At 43.4% G+C, this 23616-nt stretch overlaps 1 protein-coding gene across 2 annotated transcripts; it reads right to left on the bottom strand.

Moving 5' to 3' along the window:
• Window positions 1–15: 15 nt before the first annotated feature.
• On the bottom strand, window positions 16–21392 carry LOC139406673 (protein kinase, AMP-activated, alpha 2 catalytic subunit). Of its 2 annotated transcripts, none has more exons than XM_071149541.1 (11): window positions 20895–21392; window positions 19516–19657; window positions 18876–18969; window positions 13218–13362; window positions 12397–12484; window positions 12071–12295; window positions 11734–11896; window positions 11427–11609; window positions 11054–11209; window positions 5131–5257; window positions 16–4971 (listed from the first exon to the last, which is right to left on the bottom strand). In XM_071149541.1, exons 1-11 carry the CDS (start codon window positions 20992–20994, stop codon window positions 4703–4705), a joined length of 1692 nt encoding a protein of 563 aa, XP_071005642.1. In that variant the 5' UTR covers window positions 20995–21392; the 3' UTR covers window positions 16–4702. The 2 variants fall into 2 exon arrangements, with proteins under 2 accessions (XP_071005642.1, XP_071005643.1); XM_071149542.1 differs by having other exon boundaries at window positions 11442–11609; window positions 20895–21278.
• Between the last annotated feature and the right edge of the window lie 2224 nt (window positions 21393–23616).

Raw genomic sequence — 23616 nt, forward strand, 5'->3', positions numbered from 1 at the left:
CAAATCAATCAGTGGTCTAGTGTATAGGTCAGTTTAATTGTGTTTGACAATAAATACTCAGTAAAGTGCAAATCAGAACAGCAACGCCATGCAATGCATAGAACACAGAAAAGCCCACCTCAGACGGAGAGGAAGAGGTACATTTCGCTCTCACGCACACACAGACAGAAGAGAAGAACACTTTGGTTCCAGAAGTCTGGATACGGTGACAACACACCTTAACCCTTGGAAAGAGGTACACCTTACACTGACAGAGTGGGTGTGTATTACTTGAAGTAGTATGTGTGTGTAAATAACAGAATATAGGGTCATTGCTGTGAGTAATTGCATGAGTGTAGCAGCAGGAAGGAGAGTTTCTCCCTGACCTTGTAGCAGCTATAGTCAGACACAGTGTTCAAAACATTAAGAACCTTCCTAATATTGAGTTCCACCCCTTTGCCCTCAGAACAGCCTCAATTCGTTGGGGCATGGACTCTACAAGGTGTCAAAAGCGTTCCACAGGGATGCTGGCCCATGACTCCAAAGCTTGTGTCAAGTTGGCTGGTGGACCATTCTTGATACACATGGGAAACTGTTGAACATGAAAAACCCAGGAGCGTTGCAGTTCTTGACACAAACTGACACGTCTGGCACCTACTACCATACCCTGTTCAAAGGCACTTAAATATTTTTTCTTGCCCATTCACCCTCTGAATTGCACACACACACACAATCCATGTCTCAAGGCTTCAAAATCCTTCTTTAACCTGTCTCCTCCCCTTCATCTACACCAGTGGTCACCAACCTTTGAGTCAAGATCGCTTTCACATTCAAAAAGCAAGCCAAGATCTACCACTCAATTTTTTTACATTACTTATAATGTAACAACCTAATAAAAAGAGCTCTGCGGGAATGAGGTTTCTGCTGTAGGCCTAATACATTATGACAACTTGAGCTTTGATAACATATCGGTTTTTGTAGCACTTGCAAGGCACAGCTGAGCTTAAATTATATGGTACAGCACTTGCATCTGATGGCCATGGTGCTTTCAAGACAGCTGGGAACTCGAGAGAAAAAAAAAACAAGGTCAAATCATGACGTCTGTGATCTTGAGGTCGGAGCTCTAGAAAGATGCGAGTTTCCGACTAGGAATTCCGAGTTGGATGACCGTTCAAAACCATTTCCCCCAGTCGGATCTCGTTTTTCCAGAGTAGTTGTCTTGAACAGAGCATTATTCTCAGGGAAGGGAGGAAGAGAGCCGCAGCGGGTCCGCCTTTCACGGTCACTGCTTTCCCCTTCCTTTCCTCCAGTGAGACTGACCAAAGAGACACCGCCTTCCACCTGATGGCGAAACTCGAGTCGCGCCACATCTGCCTCATGCACAAATTCATGCGGTTCCTATGACCAGAGAAAGTGAAATACTCCTCCATATTAAAATAGACACGAAGCTAATAATAATGATAACTCATTGCAGCGCGAGTGGAAAAAGGGAGAAGAGCGTTTTATAATAGTGTTCAATCAAAGCCGGGTTGCCAGTGCTGAATAAAACTCACTCATACAAACTGCAGCGCTGCTGCATTATTCTAGTCTCTCCGTGGTCGTGGTTTTAAAGATTATTCAATCTTACCTAGGCTAGTATCAAACTTTTTGACTGTGGCCGGGGAGGCTCTGTACGGTAATTTGAGCTATTCGATTGCCAGCATATTAGGCACACTCGATTTAGCAACAGATCTCCCGGTCCGCTTGAATCAAGTGCACCTACCACCAACAGCGCAACACGCACAAAATCAGGCCTGGCTTTTCCACAGAAATGCTTGGTGACCACTGATCTACACAGACTGAAGTGGATTCAACAAATTACATCAATAAGGGATCATAGCTTTCACCTGGTCAGTCTGTCAGTCTGTCATGGAATGAGCAGGTGTTCATAATGTTTTGTACCCTCAGTATGTAAGTATCTCTCAAAAATGGGATATGCCATTTTAGTACACCACCCAGTTCACAAAAATGTATCACTTCTACAGACACGGAGTCACATGGCTGTGGCTTGTTATATAAAACAGGCATTCAGTTACTATTCAATCGAACGTTAGAATAGGCAAAACAAGTGACTTTAAGCAAAGTATGAGCATCGGTGCCATGCCCCGGGTCCAGTATCTCAGAAACGGCCGTCCTCCTGGGCTTTTCACGCACAACAGTGTCTAAGGTTTACAGAGAATGGTGGGAGAAACAAATAACATCCAGTCAGCAGCAGCCCTGTGGGTGAAAACAGCTCGTTTGATGAGAGGTCGAAGGAGAATGGTAAGAATCGTGCAAGCCAACAGGTGGGTCAGAAAACAAACTTGTCGATCCTTGTCACGGATGGGCTATTGCAGCAGACCACCACACCAAGTTCCATTCCTATCAGCTAAAAACAAGAAGTGGCTCAGGTGGGTACGTGTTAACCAACACTGAACAACCGAGGAGTGGAAAAACATCCCCTGGAATATGTCAGCGAGTTCAGTTTACTTGAGTGGCCTGCACAGCCCCCAGACCTCAACCCATTAGAGCATATGAGATGAGATGGATGTTCGCAGCATGAATGTACTGCCGTCCAATCTGCAGAAACTGCATGGCGCCATCACATTAGCATGAACCAACATCACTGTGGAATCTTTGACACCTTGTAGAATCCCCTGAAGAATTCAGGCTGTTCTGGAGACAAAGGTCGGTCCAACCGGTACTAGATGAGCGTACACATACGTGGGTATTGTCTTGCATGTATAGTGTCATACACAGACAAAAACAGACTACGCTCTCAGAATAGAGATGTGATGACAGAACTGCTGCACAGGACAAATGACAAGGAAACAAATGACAAGGAAACAAAAGGAAAGAAGAGGTTTAGTGTCTTTTCTGACTAACTGGCCCAACAGAGGTCTACAATTCCCTCAGCGAAACACACACTACTGCAAATACACACAACAAACCAATAACTCCAGAGGGAGGGAAGGAAAGAGAGAGATACAAATGATTCTACATTTAATAACAAACTGAACAGACCACCATCATGGTATCAGAACAGACCAGAGAAACACAGACACACTAGCATGCAGATCAGCAAGAGCCCAGCCCTCACTGGCCCCAGCAGAACAAGAGACACAGACAGGACTCTGGAACACTATATACTGTAAACCATTTGACAATTAGTAAAGGGAGATTTGTTCCAGTGTTCTGTCATATCTATTCCCTCTCCTCCTGTATCTTTAGTTATATTAGTCAGAACTCAAATCTCATTGGCACATGAACTACAGTACTGTATGTCTTCTCCTGGCCAATCCCTGGCAAGCTCCTGTCAGTCAGTCCTCTACACACAGGAGTGTACACGCACACACAGAAACAGTCTGCTTACCATTCCGTTTCTGCAAACAAAAACAACCACCAAGCTAGAAATAACGTGTGTTAAGGCACCTGGAGAAAGGTTCACAACAGATACACTTCCCTCCCTCCTCCTCCGTCAGGTAGCATCAATGCTAACTAATCCACAGAACAATATTGCCAGTCAGAGAGAGAGGGAGAGTGGAGGCTCTCTCTCTATGACCTCTCATCACCTAAAATCTCATGTCAGTATATAATTCTCAAACATCAGCAGTGCTTCAATACTCAATATTCAGTACCACACAGAGCCTCTAAAACAACCTCTTTAAAATAAATAAGAATATGATATCTAAATAATAATAACAATCCTCTTTAACTTCATTTGTTGTATGTTACGATCAACAGCTGCTACACTACTCAAAGTGATAGTAATATAAATATATATGATAAATATGGATAACAAAATCTGTGTCGTTACAAAAACCATATAAAACCATATATAAAATGCTCAGTGTGTTTGTTCCAAAGTGATGGCTATTCTGGAGCTGATTGGAGGTTGAGAGTAGATTGGAGGCGCCGCTTATCTGTAAACAAACATTATTGCTGCATTCACATGCTAGTCGGAACTAGGAAACTCAGAAATGTCCGACATGCTAACTGGTTGAACGCTGCACGTGCATAACTGCAACCAGTTAGAAATGTCAGTTTCCTAGTTTCGACTAGCACGTGAACGCGCCATATGGGAGCTACAGTAGGATTTGACTTAACATGACTTTGTCCCAACAAGTGAGACCTCTAACCTTTCCCACGGCCAGACTGGCTCTAGACCAGGGATGGGCAACTAGTGTCGCGCGGGTCGCATGGCCACTTTTGTAGGACCGCAGATCAATTTCTTCCGCTGTCAAGACTAAACTAAAATGTTTATAAATCGCCAAATTTTGCTTAGGGCCTCCAAAACGTTGACTGCATGTGTGTGTATGGATGTGGGTAAGCAGTCCCGCGAGCCACCGCACCCCCCTAATGATGAGTTCTGATTTTTTGAGGCCCCTACCCCCATCAAAGTTGCCCATCCCTGCTATAGACAGACAGGAAGTCTAATCAGAGATCTACAATCAGTTTATCTTGCCTAGCCCAAACTTACAACACCAGGAGGGAACAACTGACCCTAGATCTGTGGTTAGAGGCGTGTTCTGCAGTACTTGGAGAATTAGGTCAGGATCACACCAATATAAAACTGTCTAAATAGGCTCAGGGCAGTGTTCTGTTTCAGATGGTTATGCAGGCGGTAGCTGGAGTTTTCCGGACTATATGACATTGACCAGGAAAAACTCCAGGCCCCTAGTTACACAGCAGGGGTTTACCCTCTCTAGCGGGCCAGCGTGGTGATGAGACTGGCACACATCTCAAAGAAGTCCATAGTGTGGCTGCCCTGGCGCGGGGTGGGGGTGGAGGTGGAGGTGAGGAGGGCAGCGCTGGAGCACAGTGACCCAGGCAGAGAGGAGCTGAGCTTGGGGAGATCCACGGCAGGACAGGCTGAGTCCACACTGAGTCTGGGTCTGTGGAGCCCTGCAGTGGAGCCTGACCTCTGGGGGGTGGAAGAGCCCGACTTAAACCCTACTGCGTCCATGATGTCATCTGGGGGAGGAGAGATTAGTGTTTGTTTTCGTCATTACTCATCTTCTGCACTCAGTAATACGTTGTAAAAAGAGGAAACTCTCTAAATTCTGCTGTCAGAATTAACCAGATATCAAAAAGTCTGTTTCCTGTTATAAATATGTTGTGTAGCTGGCGTACCATCGATACTTTTGAAGTCCAGCAGGTAGGATCTGTTGTCTACTTGGTACAGCTGGAGACACATCTTCACCAGGTTGCCTGTTACTGGGTTCTTCCTCCGAACACGCAGGTGGTACGGGTTCACCACCTAAACATAACACACATTAAAAGGTGCATTATGCAGAAATCGCTCTGCCATTTCCTGGTTCGCTTAATTTATGTTTATGTGACAAAACAATGTATAGTGTACAAGGATCATTGTACCATCTAAACCGCTGTTAAATATATTTTCGATAACCAATAACATTGTATTTTAAGCTGTTTGAAGACTGTGTACAAAACCGAAAGTTTTTAAAAAAGGCACAAAAAAAACAACACATTTGAGACCAGGAAGCATAGAAATAGCACACATAGAACCGATCTACCACTTTTAGACTTGCTTTCGAAGAGGATGACAGATCAATCATTTCTATGTGAATTTGGTTGGGTTGCCTAAAATGTTACATATTGCAGTTAACATGTACACACACACCTTACAGTGATATAAACTCAGCAAAAAAAAAAACGTCCTCTCACTGTCAACTGCATTTATTTTCAGCAAACTTAACGTGTAAATATTTGTATGAACAACAAGATTCAACAACAGACATAAACTGAACAAGTTCCACAGACACGTGACTAACAGAAATTGAATAATGTGTCTGAACAAAAGGGGGGGGGGTCAAAATCAAAAGTAAAACAGTCAGTATCTGGTGTGGCCACCAGCTGCATTAAGTACTGCAGTACATCTCCTCCTCATGGACTGCACCAGATTTGCCAGTTCTTGCTGTGATATGTTACCCCAGTCTTCCACCAAGGCACCTGCAAGTTCCCTGACATTTCTGGGGGGAATGGCCCTAGCCCTCACCCTCTGATCCAACAGGTCCCAGACGTGCTCAATGGAATTGAGATCCGGGCTCGTCGCTGGCCATGGTAGAACACTGACATTCCTGTCTTGCAGGAAATCACACACAGAACGAGCAGTATGGCTGGTGGCATTGTCATGCTGGAGGGTCATGTCAGGATGAACCTACAGGAAGGGTACCAAATGAGGGAGGAGGATGTCTTCCCTGTAACGCACAGCGTTGAGATTGCCTGCAATGACAACAAGTTCAGTCCGATGATGCTGTGACACACCGCCCCAGATCATGACGGACCCTCCACCTCCAAATTGATCCCGCTCCAGAGTATAGGCCTTGGTGTAACACTCATTCCTTCGACTACAAACGCGAATCCGACCATCACCCCTGGTGAGAAAAAAACGAGACTCGCCAGTCCTGTCTTGTCCAGCGACGGTAGGTTTGTGCCTATAGGCAACGTTGTTGCCGGTGATGTCTGGTGAGGACCTGCCTTACAACAGGCCTACAAGCCCTCAGTCCAGCCTCTCTCTGCCTATTACAGACAGTCTGAGCACTGATGGAGAGATTGTGCGTTCCTGGTGTAACTCAGGTAGTTGTTGTTGCTATCCTGTACCTGTCCCGCAGGTGTGATGTTCGGATGTAGCGATCCTGTGCAAATGTTGTTACATGTGGTCTGCCACTGCGAGGACGATCAGCGGTCCGTCCTGTCTCCCTGTAGCGCTGTCTTCGGCGTCTCACAGTACGGACATGGCAATTTATTGCCCAGGCCACATCTGCAGTCCTCATGCCTCCTTGCAGCATGCCTGAGGCACGTTCACGCAGATGAGCAGGGACCCTGGGCATCTTTCTTTTGATGTTTTTCAGTCAGTAGAAAGGCCTCTTTAGTGTCCTAAGTTTTCATAACTGTGACCTTAATTGCCTACTGTCTTTAAGCTGTTAGTGTCTTAATGACTGTACCACAGGTGCATGTTCATTAATTGTTAATGGTTCATTTAACAAGCATGGGAAACAGTGTTTAAACCCTTTACAATGAAGATCTGTGTTATTAGTTATTTGGATTTTTACGAATTATCTTTGAAAGACAGGGTCCTGAAAAAGGGACGTTTCTTTTTTTGCTGAGTATATATACAGACACACGGAGCATTCGAAAAGTATTCTGACTTTTTGCACATTTTGTTACATTACAGCCTTTTTCTTAAATGTATTAAATACATTTTCCCCCTCATCAATCTACACACAATACCCCATGACAAAGCAAAAACACTTTTGAAAATTTTGCAAATGTATTAATATTACTGAAATATCACATAAGTATTCAGACCCTTTACTCAGTACTTTATTGAAGCACCTTTGGCAGCAATTACAGCCTTGAGTCTTCTTGGGTATGACGCTACAAGCATGACATACCTGTATTTGGGGAGATCCTCCCATTCTTCCCTGCAGATCCTCTCAAGCTCTGTCAGGTTGGATGTGGAGCGTCGCTGCAAAGCTATTTTCATGTCTCTCCAGAGATATTAGATCGGGTTCAAGTCCAGGCTCCGGCTGGGCCACTCAAGGAAATTCAGAGACATGTCCAGAAGCCACTCTTGCGTTGTCTTGGCTGCGTGCTTAGGGTCGTTGTCATCCCAGTCTGAGGTCCTGAGCGCTCTGGAGCAGGTTTCCATCAAGGATCTCTCTGTACTTTGCTCCATTGATCTTTTCCTCAATCCTTACTAGTCTCCCAGTCCCTGCCGCTGAAAAACATCCCCACAGCATGATGCTGGCACCACCATGCTTCACCATAGGGATGGTATTGGCCAGGTGATGTGCGGTGCCTGGTTTCCTCCAGATGTGACGCATGGCATTCAGGCCAAAGAGTTCAATCTTGGTTTCATCAGACCATAGAATCGTGTTTCTCATGGTCAGAGTCCTTTAGGCTTGAAAATAAGAGAGCCGCACACTCTAGGAGCTCAAATGCAAAAATGTAATTACCAACGTTTCGACAGCCAAGCTGTCTTCATCAGGGTATAATCACAAACACTGCGGGAGGACTCGTTTCTATAGTGTCAAAAGACTAAATAATAAACAAATCTTTCCATAATTTACCCAAGAATGAAAAACAAGCTTTGCTTGATTTACAATCCGATACGTCAGTCCTTATTCACCCTGCTGATAAGGGTGGGTCGGTTGTACTCATGGATAGGACAGTTTATGTAAATGAGGATCATAGACAGCTGCTTGACAACACCTTTTACAAGAAACTCAGAAGTGACCCCACTTCCCAATTTCAGAACACTATCTTTACTGTCCTAGATGGGTATTTAAGTTCTGGTCAGATAACCAAAAAAGAACATGCTTTTTTGGCTATTCAACACCCTAAAATTGACACTTTCTATACTTTGCCGAAATTACACAAGAATGTTACACAACCTCCAGGGCGCCCTATTGTAGCGGGCATTGATGCAGTAACGGCCCCTCTATCTACTTTTGTTGACTTTTTTATTAGACCACTCGCAGAACAGCTCCCCTCCTTTGTAAAGGACACCAGCAGTATGTTCTCTATCATTGAATCTCTTGATCCTCTCCCTGAGAATACCTAGTTAGTTACTTTTGATGTTGAGTCATTATACACATATATTCCACACGAGGGCGGTATTGAAGCTATGGAACATTTTCTTCTGCAACGTGACCCTAATGAACTACCTTCCAGTGCATGCATTGAAACATTGGCTGAAATAGTACTCACACATAACTATTTCATGTTTCTAACTATGGGATCCCCCATGGCTCCTAACTATGCTAATTTGTATGTGGGTTACATGGAGAAACAGTCTATTTTCAATCCTCTCCAAAATGTTTTCTTGCCTCACATCATTATTTGGAAACGGTATATTGATGATATTTTTGTTCTATGGAGGGGTGATGCAACACAGCTCCAGGCATTCCATGCTTTTCTTAACTCTTGTTCTACGCATCTGAGATTTACTATGCAATCTGATACATGTCAAATTAGTTTTCTTGATCTTCTGATCTTGTGTGAAGATAATGTTCTATACACTGATCTTTACAGGAAGCCTACTGATCGTAACAGTTTGTTGAGGGCTGATAGTTGTCACCCACTTCCCTTGAAAAACAGTTTGCCCTACAGCCAATTCTGTCGAATCAAAAGAATTTGCAAAAAACAATCCGATTTCGACAGAAATATGTCTGAGACGCAAAGAAAGTTCAAGGAGAGGGGCTACAAGAATGATCAGATTAATATTGCCATTGAGAAAATTCAAAACAAAACGAGACATGACCTTTTTCAAGGTCAGTCTCGCAAAAAGACGCATTCTTGCGTTCTAACTACCCGCTATTCAAAGTGCTCTGAACAAATTAAGGGAATTGTTCACAAACATTGGCACATCCTAAAATCCGATGATAGTCTCGGTAATGTGTTTTCGGACCTTCCCTTAGTCGTATTCTCGCGGGGCAGAAATCTCAGAGACTAATTGGTAAACTCTGATTTACCACCCCAAGATATTCCTGAACAACGTCTATTTGCGCCCCTACTGGATGGAAATTACAAATGTAATGGCTGTGCTCAATGCAATGGCACTTCTAAATGTAGATCCTTTAAACACCCCTGAAATAGGGAAACAAATCCCAATCAAAGGTGTTATTACGTGCTCCACTAAGGCAGTTATTTATCTTATAACTTGTCCTTGTGGTAAAAATGATGTGGGTAAAACAAAGTGTGAATTAAAAGTATGTATCTCAGAGCATCGTAGCACCATTAGGTGTAAAAACTTTACTTATCCAGTTGCGGCTCACTTCTTGGAGGCAGGCCACTCGATTTCGTCTCTGCGTTATATTGGCATCGAACATGTCACCCTCCCTAGGAGAGGGGGTGACCTTGATAATTTAATTGTTAAAACGAGAGGCTGCCTGGATCTTTAATTTAAAGACCCTTGCGCCCTTCGGTCTCAACGTAGACTTTGATCTGAAGCCATTCTTGTGATTATTGTAACTTTGCCATTGTAATTGTTTGTAAGCTTGTGTAGTCAAATTAATCTATGATCGTATGCTATCCATTTGTTGTTTGTATGTTGTTCTTTGTATGACATTTTAATATTTGATTATTAACTAATGATATTAGGCCACTCTTGGCCATGATTACAGACACCTGTGTCTTTTGACACTATATTAACGAGTCCTCCCGCAGTGTTTGTGATTATACCCTGATGAAGACAGCTTGGCTGTCGAAACGTTGGTAATTACAGTCCTTTAGGCACCTTTTGGCAAACTCCAACCGGGCAGTCATGTGCCTTTTACTGAGGAGTGGCTTCCATCTGGCCACTCTACCATAAAGGCCTGCTTGGTGGAATGCTGCAGAGATGGTTGACCTTCTGGAATATTCTCCCATCGCCACAGAGGAACTCTAGAGCTCTTTCAGAGTTACCATCGGGTTCTTGGTCACCTCCCTGACCCAGGCCCTTCTCCCCCGATTGCTCAGTTTGAGCTGGACGGCCAGCTCTAGAAAGAGTCTTGGTGGTTCTTAACTTCTTCCTTTTAAGAATGATGGAGGCCACTGTGATCGTGAAGACCTTCAATGCTGCAGAAATGTTTTGGTACCCTTCCCCAGATCTGTGCTTCGACACAATCCTGTCTCAGAGCTCTGCGGACAATACCTTAGAGCTCATGGCTTGGTTTTTGCTCTGACATGCACTGTTAACTTCCAAATCATGTCCAATTAATTGAATTTGCCACAGGTGGACTCCAATGAAGTTGTAGAAACATCTCGAGGATGATCAATGGAAACAGGATGCACCAGAGCTCAATTTCGAGTCTCATAGCAAAGGGTCTGAATACTTATGTAAATAAGATATTTCTGTTTTTTATTTTTAAGAAATTAGCAAAAATGTCAAAAAACATTTTCACTGTGTCATTATGAAGTATTGTGTGTAGATTGATGAGAATAAAAATGTTTTTGATCAATTTCAGAATAAGGCTGTAACATAACAAAATGTGGGAAAAGTCAAGGGGTCTGAATCATTTCCGAATGCTTTCCACACACCGCGCCTCACCTTCCAGTCATACTGTAGCTGTCTCATAGCCCTGTAGACCTCAGCCATGATGTCATAGGGTCTGCTCTGACTCCTGATGCCCAGGTGCCACTTGGCTTTCTTCACTGCCAGGGGTTTGGCTCTGGTGGTGTTCAGGGCATCCAGCGGGCAGCGCGCCTGCAGACAGAGAGGAGAGAATTTTTATTACCCCAACAAGCAGTCATAAATACATGAGGACAAGACTTCATGCAAAACTATACTGCCAATGTTGCATTTGCTACACTGGTATCGCGGAAGAAGTACATCATCAAGTGTTTAAACTTCAGAGATCTTGTATCCGATTGTATATACTGTGAACATAGTACATAGAATAGAACCAGGTAGAAATCATTGCCTTGGGGCTGTCTACCAGCAGGGGGGGCATCCTCTCTGGGTGTGGTTTGACCCCGGGGGGCAGTGACATGCCATCCTCCATGAAGGAGCCCTGGGGAGGGCTAGAGGCCAGGTAGAACTCACTGGCCTGGGTCATGATGCGCCGGTTGTCTATGATCAGATGGTACGCTACCGCCAGCTGGTCCTGGAAAGAGACGGAGGGAGAGAGTAAGAGAGAGGGAGAGAGTAAGAGAGAGGGGGAGAGAAGAGGGGGAGTGCGTACTATATGACTAAGCGTGTGAGCGTACATGCCTGTGTTGCGTGCATACCTGAGGGTCTCCGCTGTACAGGCTGGACATCACCTCAGACTCGGTGCTCTCAAACTTTTCACACACCTCTCGGACTGCCTCCTCATCCAGAATGGTGGAGTCATAGGAAGGGTCCTCAGGAAACAGGTAGCCTGGCAGGTCCTGCTTAAACCACTCATGTTCCCTACACATACACACGTGTGAACGTTCACACACACACACTCCATTATTCTTCTATTTTTTTTGCTCTGGACCAACCTTCAACCACCACAAACAAGCTTTTGGTTAGGTTAGCCAATTCTATTAAATCACATTAAAAACATGAGCATAATCATCAGTAGGGAAGGTTAGAGGTCACCTAATGTCTTTAATGGTAGCCCTCTTGAGCGGGTCGACCTGCAGCATGAGCAGCAGCAGGGAAGCGACGGGCCGAGTGAGGTATTCTGGCATATAGAACACGCCCCCTCTAATCTTCTTAAACAGTGTGGGAACGTGTTCGTCATCAAAGGGCAGAGTCCCACACAGCAACGCATACAGGATCACCCCACTGCTCCATATGTCCACCTCAGGACCAGCGTATAACCTGTGCACAAAGCAAAGAAAACACGATCACACCACAACATGTAGCCTATAGTATCAACCTAAGGATCTGCATACAGCCTAAACACACACACGCACACACACCTTCCGGAGATTACTTCAGGAGCTGCGTAGTTGGGAGATCCACAGCTGGTCCTCAGGAACTCCCCGTCTGACATCATGTTTGACAACCCTGACGACCAGAGCAAATCAGTTTTTCAGCATTATCTTCAAATGCCAACCTTACCTAACCTTACTGTCCAAACAAACACAAGTTACTATATTCTGTCTTCCCTCTCCCACCTCTCTCTCACCTCTCTCTCTCCCTCCCCCTCTCTCTCCCTTCCCCTCTCTCTCCCTTCCCCTCTCTCCCACCTCTCTCTCTCCCTTCCCCTCTCTCCCACCGCTCTCTCTCCCTTCCCCTCTCTCCCACCTCTCTATTTCCCTTCCCCTCTCTCCCACCTATCTCTCTCCCTCCCCCTCTCTCTCCCTTCCCCTCTCTCCCACCTCTCTATTTCCCTTCCCCTCTCTCCCACCTCTCTCTCTCCCTTCCCCTCTCTCCCACCTCTCTCTCTCTCTCCCTTCCCCTCTCTCCCACCTCTCTATTTCCCTTCCCCTCTCTCCCACCTATCTCTCTCCCTCCCCCTCTCTCTCCCTTCCCCTCTCTCCCACCTCTCTATTTCCCTTCCCCTCTCTCCCACCTCTCTCTCTCCCTTCCCCTCTCTCCCACCTCGTCTCCAGTTTAAGGTGTCGGTGTATTCTAAAACACAAGTGGTTTGGTTTGACATTCGCTACTACGTCTTTGTGGACAACTCAATTTGTTACGTATGTATGTATGTATGTATGTATGTATGTATGTATGTATGTGTGTATGTGTGTATGTGTGTATGTGTGTGTTCTCTATCGTGCATGTGTGTGTAGTGTACCAAAGTCAGCTATTTTGGCGTTCTTGGAATGGTCCAGCAGTACATTCTCAGGTTTGAGGTCTCTGTGCACCACCATGTGTCTGTGGCAGTAGTCTACACCGGAGATAATCTGCTGGAACAACCGACGAGCCTCTTTGTCCTCTACCTACACACAACATGAGGTACAGATTAAGAGGTTAGGAGATTATTCCTTTCTAATGTGACTACATGCTTTCACTATGAAAAATGGCACCATAAAATGGCCTGTGTCTACATCAATCAATCGGACAACTGCAGGACAGGAGTGTGCTACTCACCAGATGGCTTGTTCGCTTGTTTGATTAGTTTGTGGATCTATCGACCGACGGCCTGTAAGGTCCGGAATGATATATCTATATTTTGTTTCGTTGTGTTTTGATAGCTCCTTTTGTTTGGGTATTCGGCCCGGCTGGGAAGCTTCAATTGCTGGAGAACACTGAATCCAGCAAATATATATTTGAGGATCAACCATCCATCAATTCTTAAGTAGGAAATATCCTCACTGTATAATGCTGAATAGTTTTGTTGATATATTTCAATGTTAAACAAATTACTTTAATCAATCATTAACACTACAATTAAAATGGCTGCTGTAGTTGTGGCTATTTCCAGCGATGCAAAAACTGATGTCAAGGAAAATGAGACCTGGAGCGAGGTTGTGGGTGGAAATGCCCCAAAGGAGACTGTTTTACCTCGTTTTTTCATGGAGAGAGAAATCCTGACAGAGGATTTAGCCAACCCCATTAAGGAGGAGGAGCTCCACCACAGGTCTCATACAGGAAATTAATCCAAACCACTTGAGGTCAGTACAGAGAGTATGTGCACTCTGGCGTATATATATTCTCAGTAAGGATGCAAGGGCAATGCTTCTGATAAGAGGAATAACAGTCAGAGGAAAACATGTGTTCAAAGAGAATAATCTGTTCAGGTTGAAGTTGCGCATGTCTGACCAGAACTCCATTCAAGTTACAGTTAAAGAACTACCTGAATCAGCAGATGGTAGTGTTGTGACTGGGTTCCTGGCTGAAGCTGGATGTAAGGTGGTGGGGAGAGTGATGAGGCGCATGATAAGATACAAGGGTCAACTTACAATCTGCTCCAATGGAGATCGTTTTGTGTATGTTGAAGCAGCACCCATCATTCCTATAACACGGTCTGTAAAGACGGGCCGTCACTGGATCAAAGTATGCCACAATCAGCACGCCGGAAGGGCTCAGGAGATGGTAGAGTACAGTGCTACTACACTGGACAACATAAGGTGCATAGAGGACATGTTTTCACACAATGTGCAGGACAACAATCCAGTCCCCATGAGTAGGGAAGACGTATCACATATCTCAGCTGAAATGACTGAACGTGAGACTGAGGTTGGAGAGGATAACTCCTCGGCTGAATGAAACATTGGAGTTGGTACCTGGTGAGCCAGAGTCCACAACAGTGACCTCTCATTCCAAGAATAAGAAGAAAAATGCTCAAAATGAAGCTGAGAAAGTGGCTACTGAGACCAGTGACAATCATAACCCAATAGAAAACCTGGAGGCTAACAAGGGACCCCGAAGGCGGTGCAACTCTCTGGGGAATACAAAAGGCAGCCAAACATCAACGCTGGCCTTCATTCAAACAATCCGGAATCAACATACACCCAAGCAGCCCAGGGTACCAAGCTCCCCATCAGAGTCTGGAGAAAAAAAGTCTGATATGGAGGATGTAATTCTGGGAGGTGGAGAAAAGTTCCCCTAATTAGCCATCCAGGCCGAAATCATTGATGAAGGATTGAAATAATCTATATTTGAGTAACCTATATTATCTGGTTCACATTCTGTGTATGTGAGCATAACTTCTGTCGCTAACATGGCTTTTCAAAAGAATGAGCAATCTGCTGTTGATTTCATTTTTCATTTTGTCCCCAAAAAAAACAAAACTTGCAAGAAAAAGCTCAAAGAGATCACAGATTATTTCAACCTGACTCAAATAATACAAGATCCAACCAGAGTAACACAGTCATCCCAGATTCAAATTGATCTGATGTTTAGTAACAGACCTGATCAAATAATTAAGTCTAGTAACTTACTAACGGGTATAACTCACCACAATGTTACATTGGTGATTAGAAAGCTCACTAACAAGAGATGTAAGAACCATATTAATACGCAACAGTACGTTTAAAAAAATGCAGAAAAGTGAGCAGAGTAACTACGATGTCAAATTGACTGGTCTGATCTGTAAGCGATGAAGACCCAGAGTCTGGATACAGAACATTTCTGTCAGCTATTGACAAAGTGGATACCTCTTTTACTAGGAAATTTCAACATAAGCCAAGACGGAAAAGATGGCTCAACGAGGACCTCTGGAGAAGGGGATTTCTCCTTGAAAAAAAGCACTGAAGTCTGGTAAGAATGATGACAGACATATATTTACATCACTGAGAAATAAGGTGGTTAGGAATATGAAAAAAAGCACTGAAGTCTGGTAAGAATGATGACAGACATATATTTACATCACTGAGAAATAAGGTGGTTAGGAATATGAAAAAAAGCACTGAAGTCTGGTAAGAATGATGACAGACATATATTTACATCACTGAGAAATAAGGTGGTTAGGAATATGAAAAAAAGCACTGAAGTCTGGTAAGAATGATGACAGACATATATTTACATCACTGAGAAGTAAGGTGGTTAGGAATATGAAAAAAAGCACTGAAGTCTGGTAAGAATGATGACAGACATATATTTACATCACTGAGAAATAAGGTGGTTAGGAATATTAAAAAAAGCACTGAAGTCTGGTAAGAATGATGACAGACATATATTTACATCACTGAGAAATAAGGTGGTTAGGAATATGAAAAAAAGCACTGAAGTCTGGTAAGAATGATGACAGACATATATTTACATCACTGAGAAATAAGGTGGTTAGGAATATGAAAAAAAGCACTGAAGTCTGGTAAGAATGATGACAGACATATATTTACATCACTGAGAAATAAGGTGGTTAGGAATATGAAAAAAAGCACTGAAGTCTGGTAAGAATGATGACAGACATATATTTACATCACTGAGAAATAAGGTGGTTAGGAATATGAAAAAAAGCACTGAAGTCTGGTAAGAATGATGACAGACATATATTTACATCACTGAGAAATAAGGTGGTTAGGAATATGAAAAAAAGCACTGAAGTCTGGTAAGAATGATGACAGACATATATTTACATCACTGAGAAATAAGGTGGTTAGGAATATGAAAAAAAGCACTGAAGTCTGGTAAGAATGATGACAGACATATATTTACATCACTGAGAAATAAGGTGGTTAGGAATATGAAAAAAAGCACTGAAGTCTGGTAAGAATGATGACAGACATATATTTACATCACTGAGAAATAAGGTGGTTAGGAATATTAAAAAAAGCACTGAAGTCTGGTAAGAATGATGACAGACATATATTTACATCACTGAGAAATAAGGTGGTTAGGAATATGAAAAAAAGCACTGAAGTCTGGTAAGAATGATGACAGACATATATTTACATCACTGAGAAATAAGGTGGTTAGGAATATGAAAAAAAGCACTGAAGTCTGGTAAGAATGATGACAGACATATATTTACATCACTGAGAAATAAGGTGGTTAGGAATATTAAAAAAAGCACTGAAGTCTGGTAAGAATGATGACAGACATATATTTACATCACTGAGAAGTAAGGTGGTTAGGAATATGAAAAAAAGCACTGAAGTCTGGTAAGAATGATGACAGACATATATTTACATCACTGAGAAATAAGGTGGTTAGGAATATGAAAAAAAGCAAAAGCAGAGCTCTTTCTTAAAGTGATCAATGAAGCAAAAGGAAATGGCAAAGTGATTTGGGAAAATCTCAATCTACCAGGGAGAGGAGCTGAAAAGTCAAAAAACATCCTGAATTAAAGGTTCATGGGATTCTAATTTAAGAATCCAATTTCATATCCACCACCTTTAACCATTTTTTTCTGACTCTGTCAGGGAACTGGCTCAAAGATTTTCAACCAAGACCACAGTTCTCACTCCCATAGATAATAATAAACCAATATTCAGAATTCCTGAAATCTCAACGTCAGCAGTGGACAGCATTATTAGCTTCTTCAGGAGCTCTAGAACAAAATGTGTATTTGGTCTAGACACTGTGTTCCTTAAGAGACACAAATATTCTCTGATTACCCCTACTGTACATCTAGTTAGTCTGTCCATCAAATATTTGTTCTTCCCCAATGCTTGGAAGTCTGCTGCAGTGATACCTGTTTAAAATCTGGTGACCCAACACTGGTGGAAAAATATCAACCCAAGCATTCTTCCAGTGCTATCAAAAGTAGCTGAAAGACAGGTGATCATCTGACTGATCACCTCATTCAGGGCAACTCCATACATCAAATGTAATTTGGATTCAGAACTAACCATTCTACCGAAACAGCCAATTGTTATTTTCTGGAGTGCATTAAATCTAAACTGGACATAGGTGGTGAAGTCGGCGCCGTCTTTTTGGATCTTAAAAAGGCCTTTGATAGTGTTGTTTTTGTCGTTAGAATTATATATGATATATTATTGGACGTAATGTATTTGTATTGTTTTAGTGAGTATTTGTATATTGGCTGTGTAAAAGCCCTTACCTGCCCAGGGACTACGGGTGCAAATGATATTTTGGCTAACCCCGGCACATTTACATGGGTGTTGCATTATTGTTATATTGATTCATGTGCATTGTCCCCTGTAAATAAATCAAACAAACAAACAACCAGACAGTCAGTCATTCAGTAAGTCAGTCAGAGACAGATAGACAGCCATTCAGGCAGTCAGTCATTCAGTAAGTTAGTTAGTGACAGATACAGCCTTTCAGACAGTCAGTCATTCAGTAAGTCAGTCAGAGACAGATAGACAGCCATTCAGACAGTCAGTCATTCAGTAAGTTAGTCAGAGACAGATGCAGCCATTCAAACAGTCAGTCATTCAGTAAGTTAGTCAGAGACAAATAGACAGCCATTCAGACAGTCAGTCATTCAGTAAGTTAGTCAGAGACAGATAGACAGCCATTCAGACAGTCAGTCATTCAGTAAGTCAGTCAGAGACAGATAGACAGCCATTCAGGCAGTCAGTCATTCAGTAAGTTAGTTAGTGACAGATACAGCCATTCAGACAGTCAGTCATTCAGTAAGTCAGTCAGAGACAGATAGACAGCCATTCAGACAGTCAGTCATTCAGTAAGTTAGTCAGAGACAAATAGACAGCCATTCAGACAGTCAGTCATTCAGTAAGTTAGTCAGAGACAGATACAGCCATTCAAACAGTCAGTCATTCAGTAAGTTAGTCAGAGACAAATAGACAGCCATTCAGACAGTCAGTCATTCAGTAAGTTAGTCAGAGACAGATAGACAGCCATTCAGACAGTCAGTCATTCAGTAAGTCAGTCAGAGACAGATACAGCCATTCAGACAGTCAGTCATTCAGTAAGTTAGTCAGAGACAAATAGACAGCCATTCAGACAGTCAGTCATTCAGTAAGTTAGTCAGAGACAGATAGACAGCCATTCAGACAGTCAGTCATTCAGTAAGTTAGTCAGAGACAAATAGACAGCCATTCAGACAGTCAGTCTTCAGTCAGTCAGAGGTATGTCTCACCCGTCCGTGTTTGCAGATGTAGTCAAACAGCTCTCCTCCTGAGACATACTCCATCACCATGAAGAAATCTGTAGGAGTACTGATCACCTGGTACCTACACACACACACACACACACACACACACACACACACACCTTACAGAAGCCAATACGTCTGCCATAGCTCACAATGTCACTGTGGCCTAACTCTAAAAATAACATGAAAAGAGAGACTAGACACCTGGAAAGGGATTTACCCAAATAGGAATTATAAACTTTTATCATCTTCTTAACCAGTTTTCTGCTAACCGGAGCAAACTGATTCCTTGTGGGTGGGTGTGGGAGAGAGAGTGAGCGAGCAAGAGAGGTGGGAGACTAGAAACGTGGGAAGGGATTTACCCAAGCAGGAATTATAAACTTCCATCTTCTTAACTAGAGATTTCCGCTAAACGGAATTCGTTGTGGGAGAGAGAGAGGGGGGCGGGCTCCTGAGGCCCATAGTAAACAAACCCAGTGTGTGTGGGTATGTGTGTGGGGGAGAGGGGGGGTGCTCCTGAGGCCCATAGTAAACAAACACTGAGTGTATGTGTATGGGAGAGAGAGAGAGGGGGTACTTCTTAGGCCCATAATAAACAAACACAGTCTGTATGCGTTATCCTCACAGTTTGATGATGTGAGGGTGTCTGAAGAGTTTGAGGTTCTGTATCTCTCGTTTGATCTTGCCCACCACGTCCAGACTCCTGATCTTCTGTCTGTTCAGGATCTTCACTGCCACCTTATGACCTGTCAACTGGTGTTCTCCAACTACACACACACACACACACACACACACACACACACACACACACACACACACACACACACATGAACCAACTGGAATGTCCGTAGTTTGTAAAAGAGTATAATAATATGTATTATGTTCAACTGCTACAATGTAGGCTATAGGGCACAATTTGTGCTGATGGGTCAAATATTAAAAACAGTTCAGTCTTTTCCTCTGTTGTCAAGGTCACACAGACTACACTGAGGTAGGAGATAGGCCGGGGAATGTGTGATATGTATGCTACCCTCAGCTAAACTTTCATTGCCTGATAAAGAATAAAACCCTAGCTGTTTCAGAGTAGTCAACAAGACATGATTAATCACTATTTTTACATTACTGGACAAGCTATATCTATCTATTCACAACAATAAGAAACGTAGATAACAAACCTGTAAACAGGGAAAACACAAACACAGCAATTACAGTAAACCTAAAGCCATACACATAGATTACAAGGTTGATAAATCAAATGTATCTGTCTGATAGTCTGTCTGTACTCTGTAGCTCATGGTTAGTCAGTCTAACAATTTAGCAATATTGTCTGTAGCAACAATTATTGTTGGCTAGTACCTTGTTACACACAGTCACACTAATGTCTCGAATCAAACACACCTCCCGCAGTGCAGGGGGGAGAGGAGGAGGGGGTCTGAATTCTACAAGGTCACGTTGAGACTGCTAGAAAATAGGAAACTTGACGAGGCGTTCTAGATTCTCATTCTGTCCATGCCATTGTATGGTTTACATAATCGGAGAACACTGGTGATGATGAGCACTATTAAGCTATAACGTTCATGTTTATTTTCATTTTAAAAATGTCCTTTCCATGGCCATATAGGGCAAGTCTAAATGTCTAACGTTACTGTCACTAGCAAAGTCAACCTCCAACATTCACTGGCGGTCAGACGTTACAATTATGTGTGACCTGTTTGTTTTTACACCATCATTGTTGTCAAGGGTAATTATGCATGCTTAGCCTATCATTACTGATAAGAAGGAGCAGACAGGCTAGCTAGATATGTTGCTGGAATAATTCACATTTCAACAAACCTAAACCACATTCTCTACATATCAACCGAGACAACAATAATCTAGCATATTCGTAACTACGCAGCCACAGCTACGCATTTTGCGTAGCTATTTAAATAGTCCGCCGCAAAGTTACAATCAATAACAACAAATGTTCCCACGACATGACTGTTGACAAGCACGCGACTTAACTCTTTACTTTGCCGAATGTGCCGACGCCCAGAGTGTCTCCTAAGAGGTAATGTCCGATCTTCACTCGGCCGCCTTCATGTTTCTGCTGTCGTTCTGCCATCTTTACCGTTCAGAACGTTACAACGCTCCGGTAGGCTCGAGCTTGGCTGTCTGCACGGTGCGCGAGACCGCGGTACACTAGACCTGTGCGTTCAGTTCGCTTGAACGTTTGCTACGTTGCGGAACGGTTTGTACTAAACGACACGTTTCCCCAAAACGTTCTTGAACAGACTTTGAGGTACATTTGCTACCGTTTGGTGGTTGTGGCTTGAAGCAAAGAGTAACGTATTTAAAGGGCAGCGGCCATGCTGACAGCGTACCCCAAACGCTCCCCGTTTTTTAACTGGTGATTCAGTACAGCGCCGTTTCCGTTTAATTGAACGTCCCAGAATGTAAAAATGTATTGAACGCAGCCCTGGGTTTGGGAAAACCTGCACTGGACAAGGCAACATCTATCCTATCGAACACCGACTGTGTGGTTTACAGTATAGCTCCAGTTGAGGGGAGGAGGGGTGTGGGGGTTGTGTAGGTTAAAAACATGCCATGAGCTTTTAAACATTCCAAACAGATGAACATTCCACATGCTATTTAGGCTCAAAGTCTGCACACTCATCAATCATCTCAGCGATTACAGTATGCTCCGTTGGCTAGAGTAGGCCTATAGCCTTTACATTTATATTGGGTCAGAATTCTATTACAGAACAGGTCATTGATGCTAGGCCTAATGTATGCCAATTCATGTGACCTGTTGTTACAGATAATGGCCTATATACTACACATCTACAGTATTATTAGTGGGCTGGATGCCTCACATTAGTGAGAGGCACAATCCCAAACACTACTGCTGTTTTTCATTATTCTTCCCCTCTAATCAGGGACTGATTCAAACATCAGTACTCTGTCCAGATTGGAGGACAGGGGTTGTTTCTGAACAGAGCAATGTATTGGTGTGAATTATTATTTTTTTATTTCCCATTTATTTAACCAGGTAGGCCAGTTGAGAACACGTTCTCATTTACAACTGTGACCTGGCCAAGATAAAGCAAAGCAGTGTGACAAAAACAACAACACAGAGTTACACATGGGATAAACAAATGTACAGTCACTAACACAATAGAAAAATCTGTACCTCTACTGCGTGTAGTTATGTATTTCCACCACCACTAGATGTCAGACAGAGCTCAGTGCTGATCCCCTGGCCTCATTGGTGTTGATCAGTCACACACTTTCATGCCTGGGATCGCTGCCCTTCGTGTTATGTCTATCAGCCTCACAAACAGACTGAAGACAACACTACTCAACTGTCAATGACAGCCAGACAAACAGACAGACAGACAGACCGACCGATGAAACTCTCAATATGCAGACAGAAAAAAAGACAGGCTTATTCTAAACTGAACTCTACACAGACAGACAATATCTATTTTGGCTTCAACAACTTTACAGTACAACGCCAGAGACCACATCATGAGGTTTGGACATAATAACTAAGAAGGTGTTGGACAGAAGAGACTATCGGGGGCCTGAATACCTCCAAATGGTGCTACACTGAGATCACTACAGACCCGGGTTCGATCCCAGGCTGTGTCACAGCCGACTATGACCGGTAGATCCATGAGGTGGCGCACAATTGGCCCAGCGTCGTCCAGGTTAGGGGAGGGTTTGGCCGGCCGGGATGTCCTTGTCCCATTGCACTCTAGCGACTCCTTGTGGCAGACCGGTCGCCTGCAGTCTTACGGTGTTACCTCCAACACATTGGTGGGGCTAGCTTTGGGTTAAGTGAGCAGTGTGGCTTGGTAGGGTCGTGTTTCGGAGGACGCATGACTCTTGACTTTCGCCTCTCCCGAGTCTGTAGGGGAGTTACAGCGATGGGACAAGACTGTAACTACCAATTGGGGATACATTTTTTTTTTTACTCTGTTCCATTTGATCCACTGTCTCATCAGCCCAGCCAGGCAAATTATTAACCAGATCTCCACTATAAAAAACATCTAGACTTTATCTCACATTTCTTTTCAACTAAAATGTCATTTTCAACAGTGGAGATTTATATAAACCTTTCTGTCTGTCTCTCTCCGACATTTGCAACATTGTTTTAATATTCAAATTCGATCTCCAACTGTCCCATGGTGGGGCAAAGGGGTTGAGTACTTATTGACTCAAGACATTTCAGCTTTTCATTTTTAATTAATTTGTAAACATATCGAAAAACATTATTTCACTTTGACATGATGGGGTATTGTGTGTAGGCCAGTAATCCATTTAATATTCAGGCTGTAACACAACAACATGTGGAAAAAGATAAGGGGTGTGAATACTTTCTGAAGGCACTGTATATACATATAAAGTGGGTAAAACAGCTTACACCTGTACTGTCTCCTTCTTCTAGATGGTAGTGAGGTGAACAGGCCGTGGCTTGGGTGGCTGATGACCTTTTTGGCCTTCCTGTGACACCGGGTGCTGTAGATGTCTTGGAGGGCACGCAGTGTGCCCCCGTCGGGCTTGACCTCACACCCTCTGGAGAGCCCTGTGGTTGTGGTTGGTGCAATTGCCATACCAGGTGTCGGTACAGCCTGACAGGATGCTCTCAATGGTACAAAGCCAAATTTCTTCAGCCTCCTGAGGTTGAATAGGCGCAGTTGCGCAGTTTTCACCACATTGTCAGTGTGAAGGCACCATTGCA

The sequence above is a fragment of the Oncorhynchus clarkii genome, chromosome 4 (assembly GCF_045791955.1).
Source record: "Oncorhynchus clarkii lewisi isolate Uvic-CL-2024 chromosome 4, UVic_Ocla_1.0, whole genome shotgun sequence".
Lineage (NCBI taxonomy): Eukaryota > Metazoa > Chordata > Actinopteri > Salmoniformes > Salmonidae > Oncorhynchus > Oncorhynchus clarkii.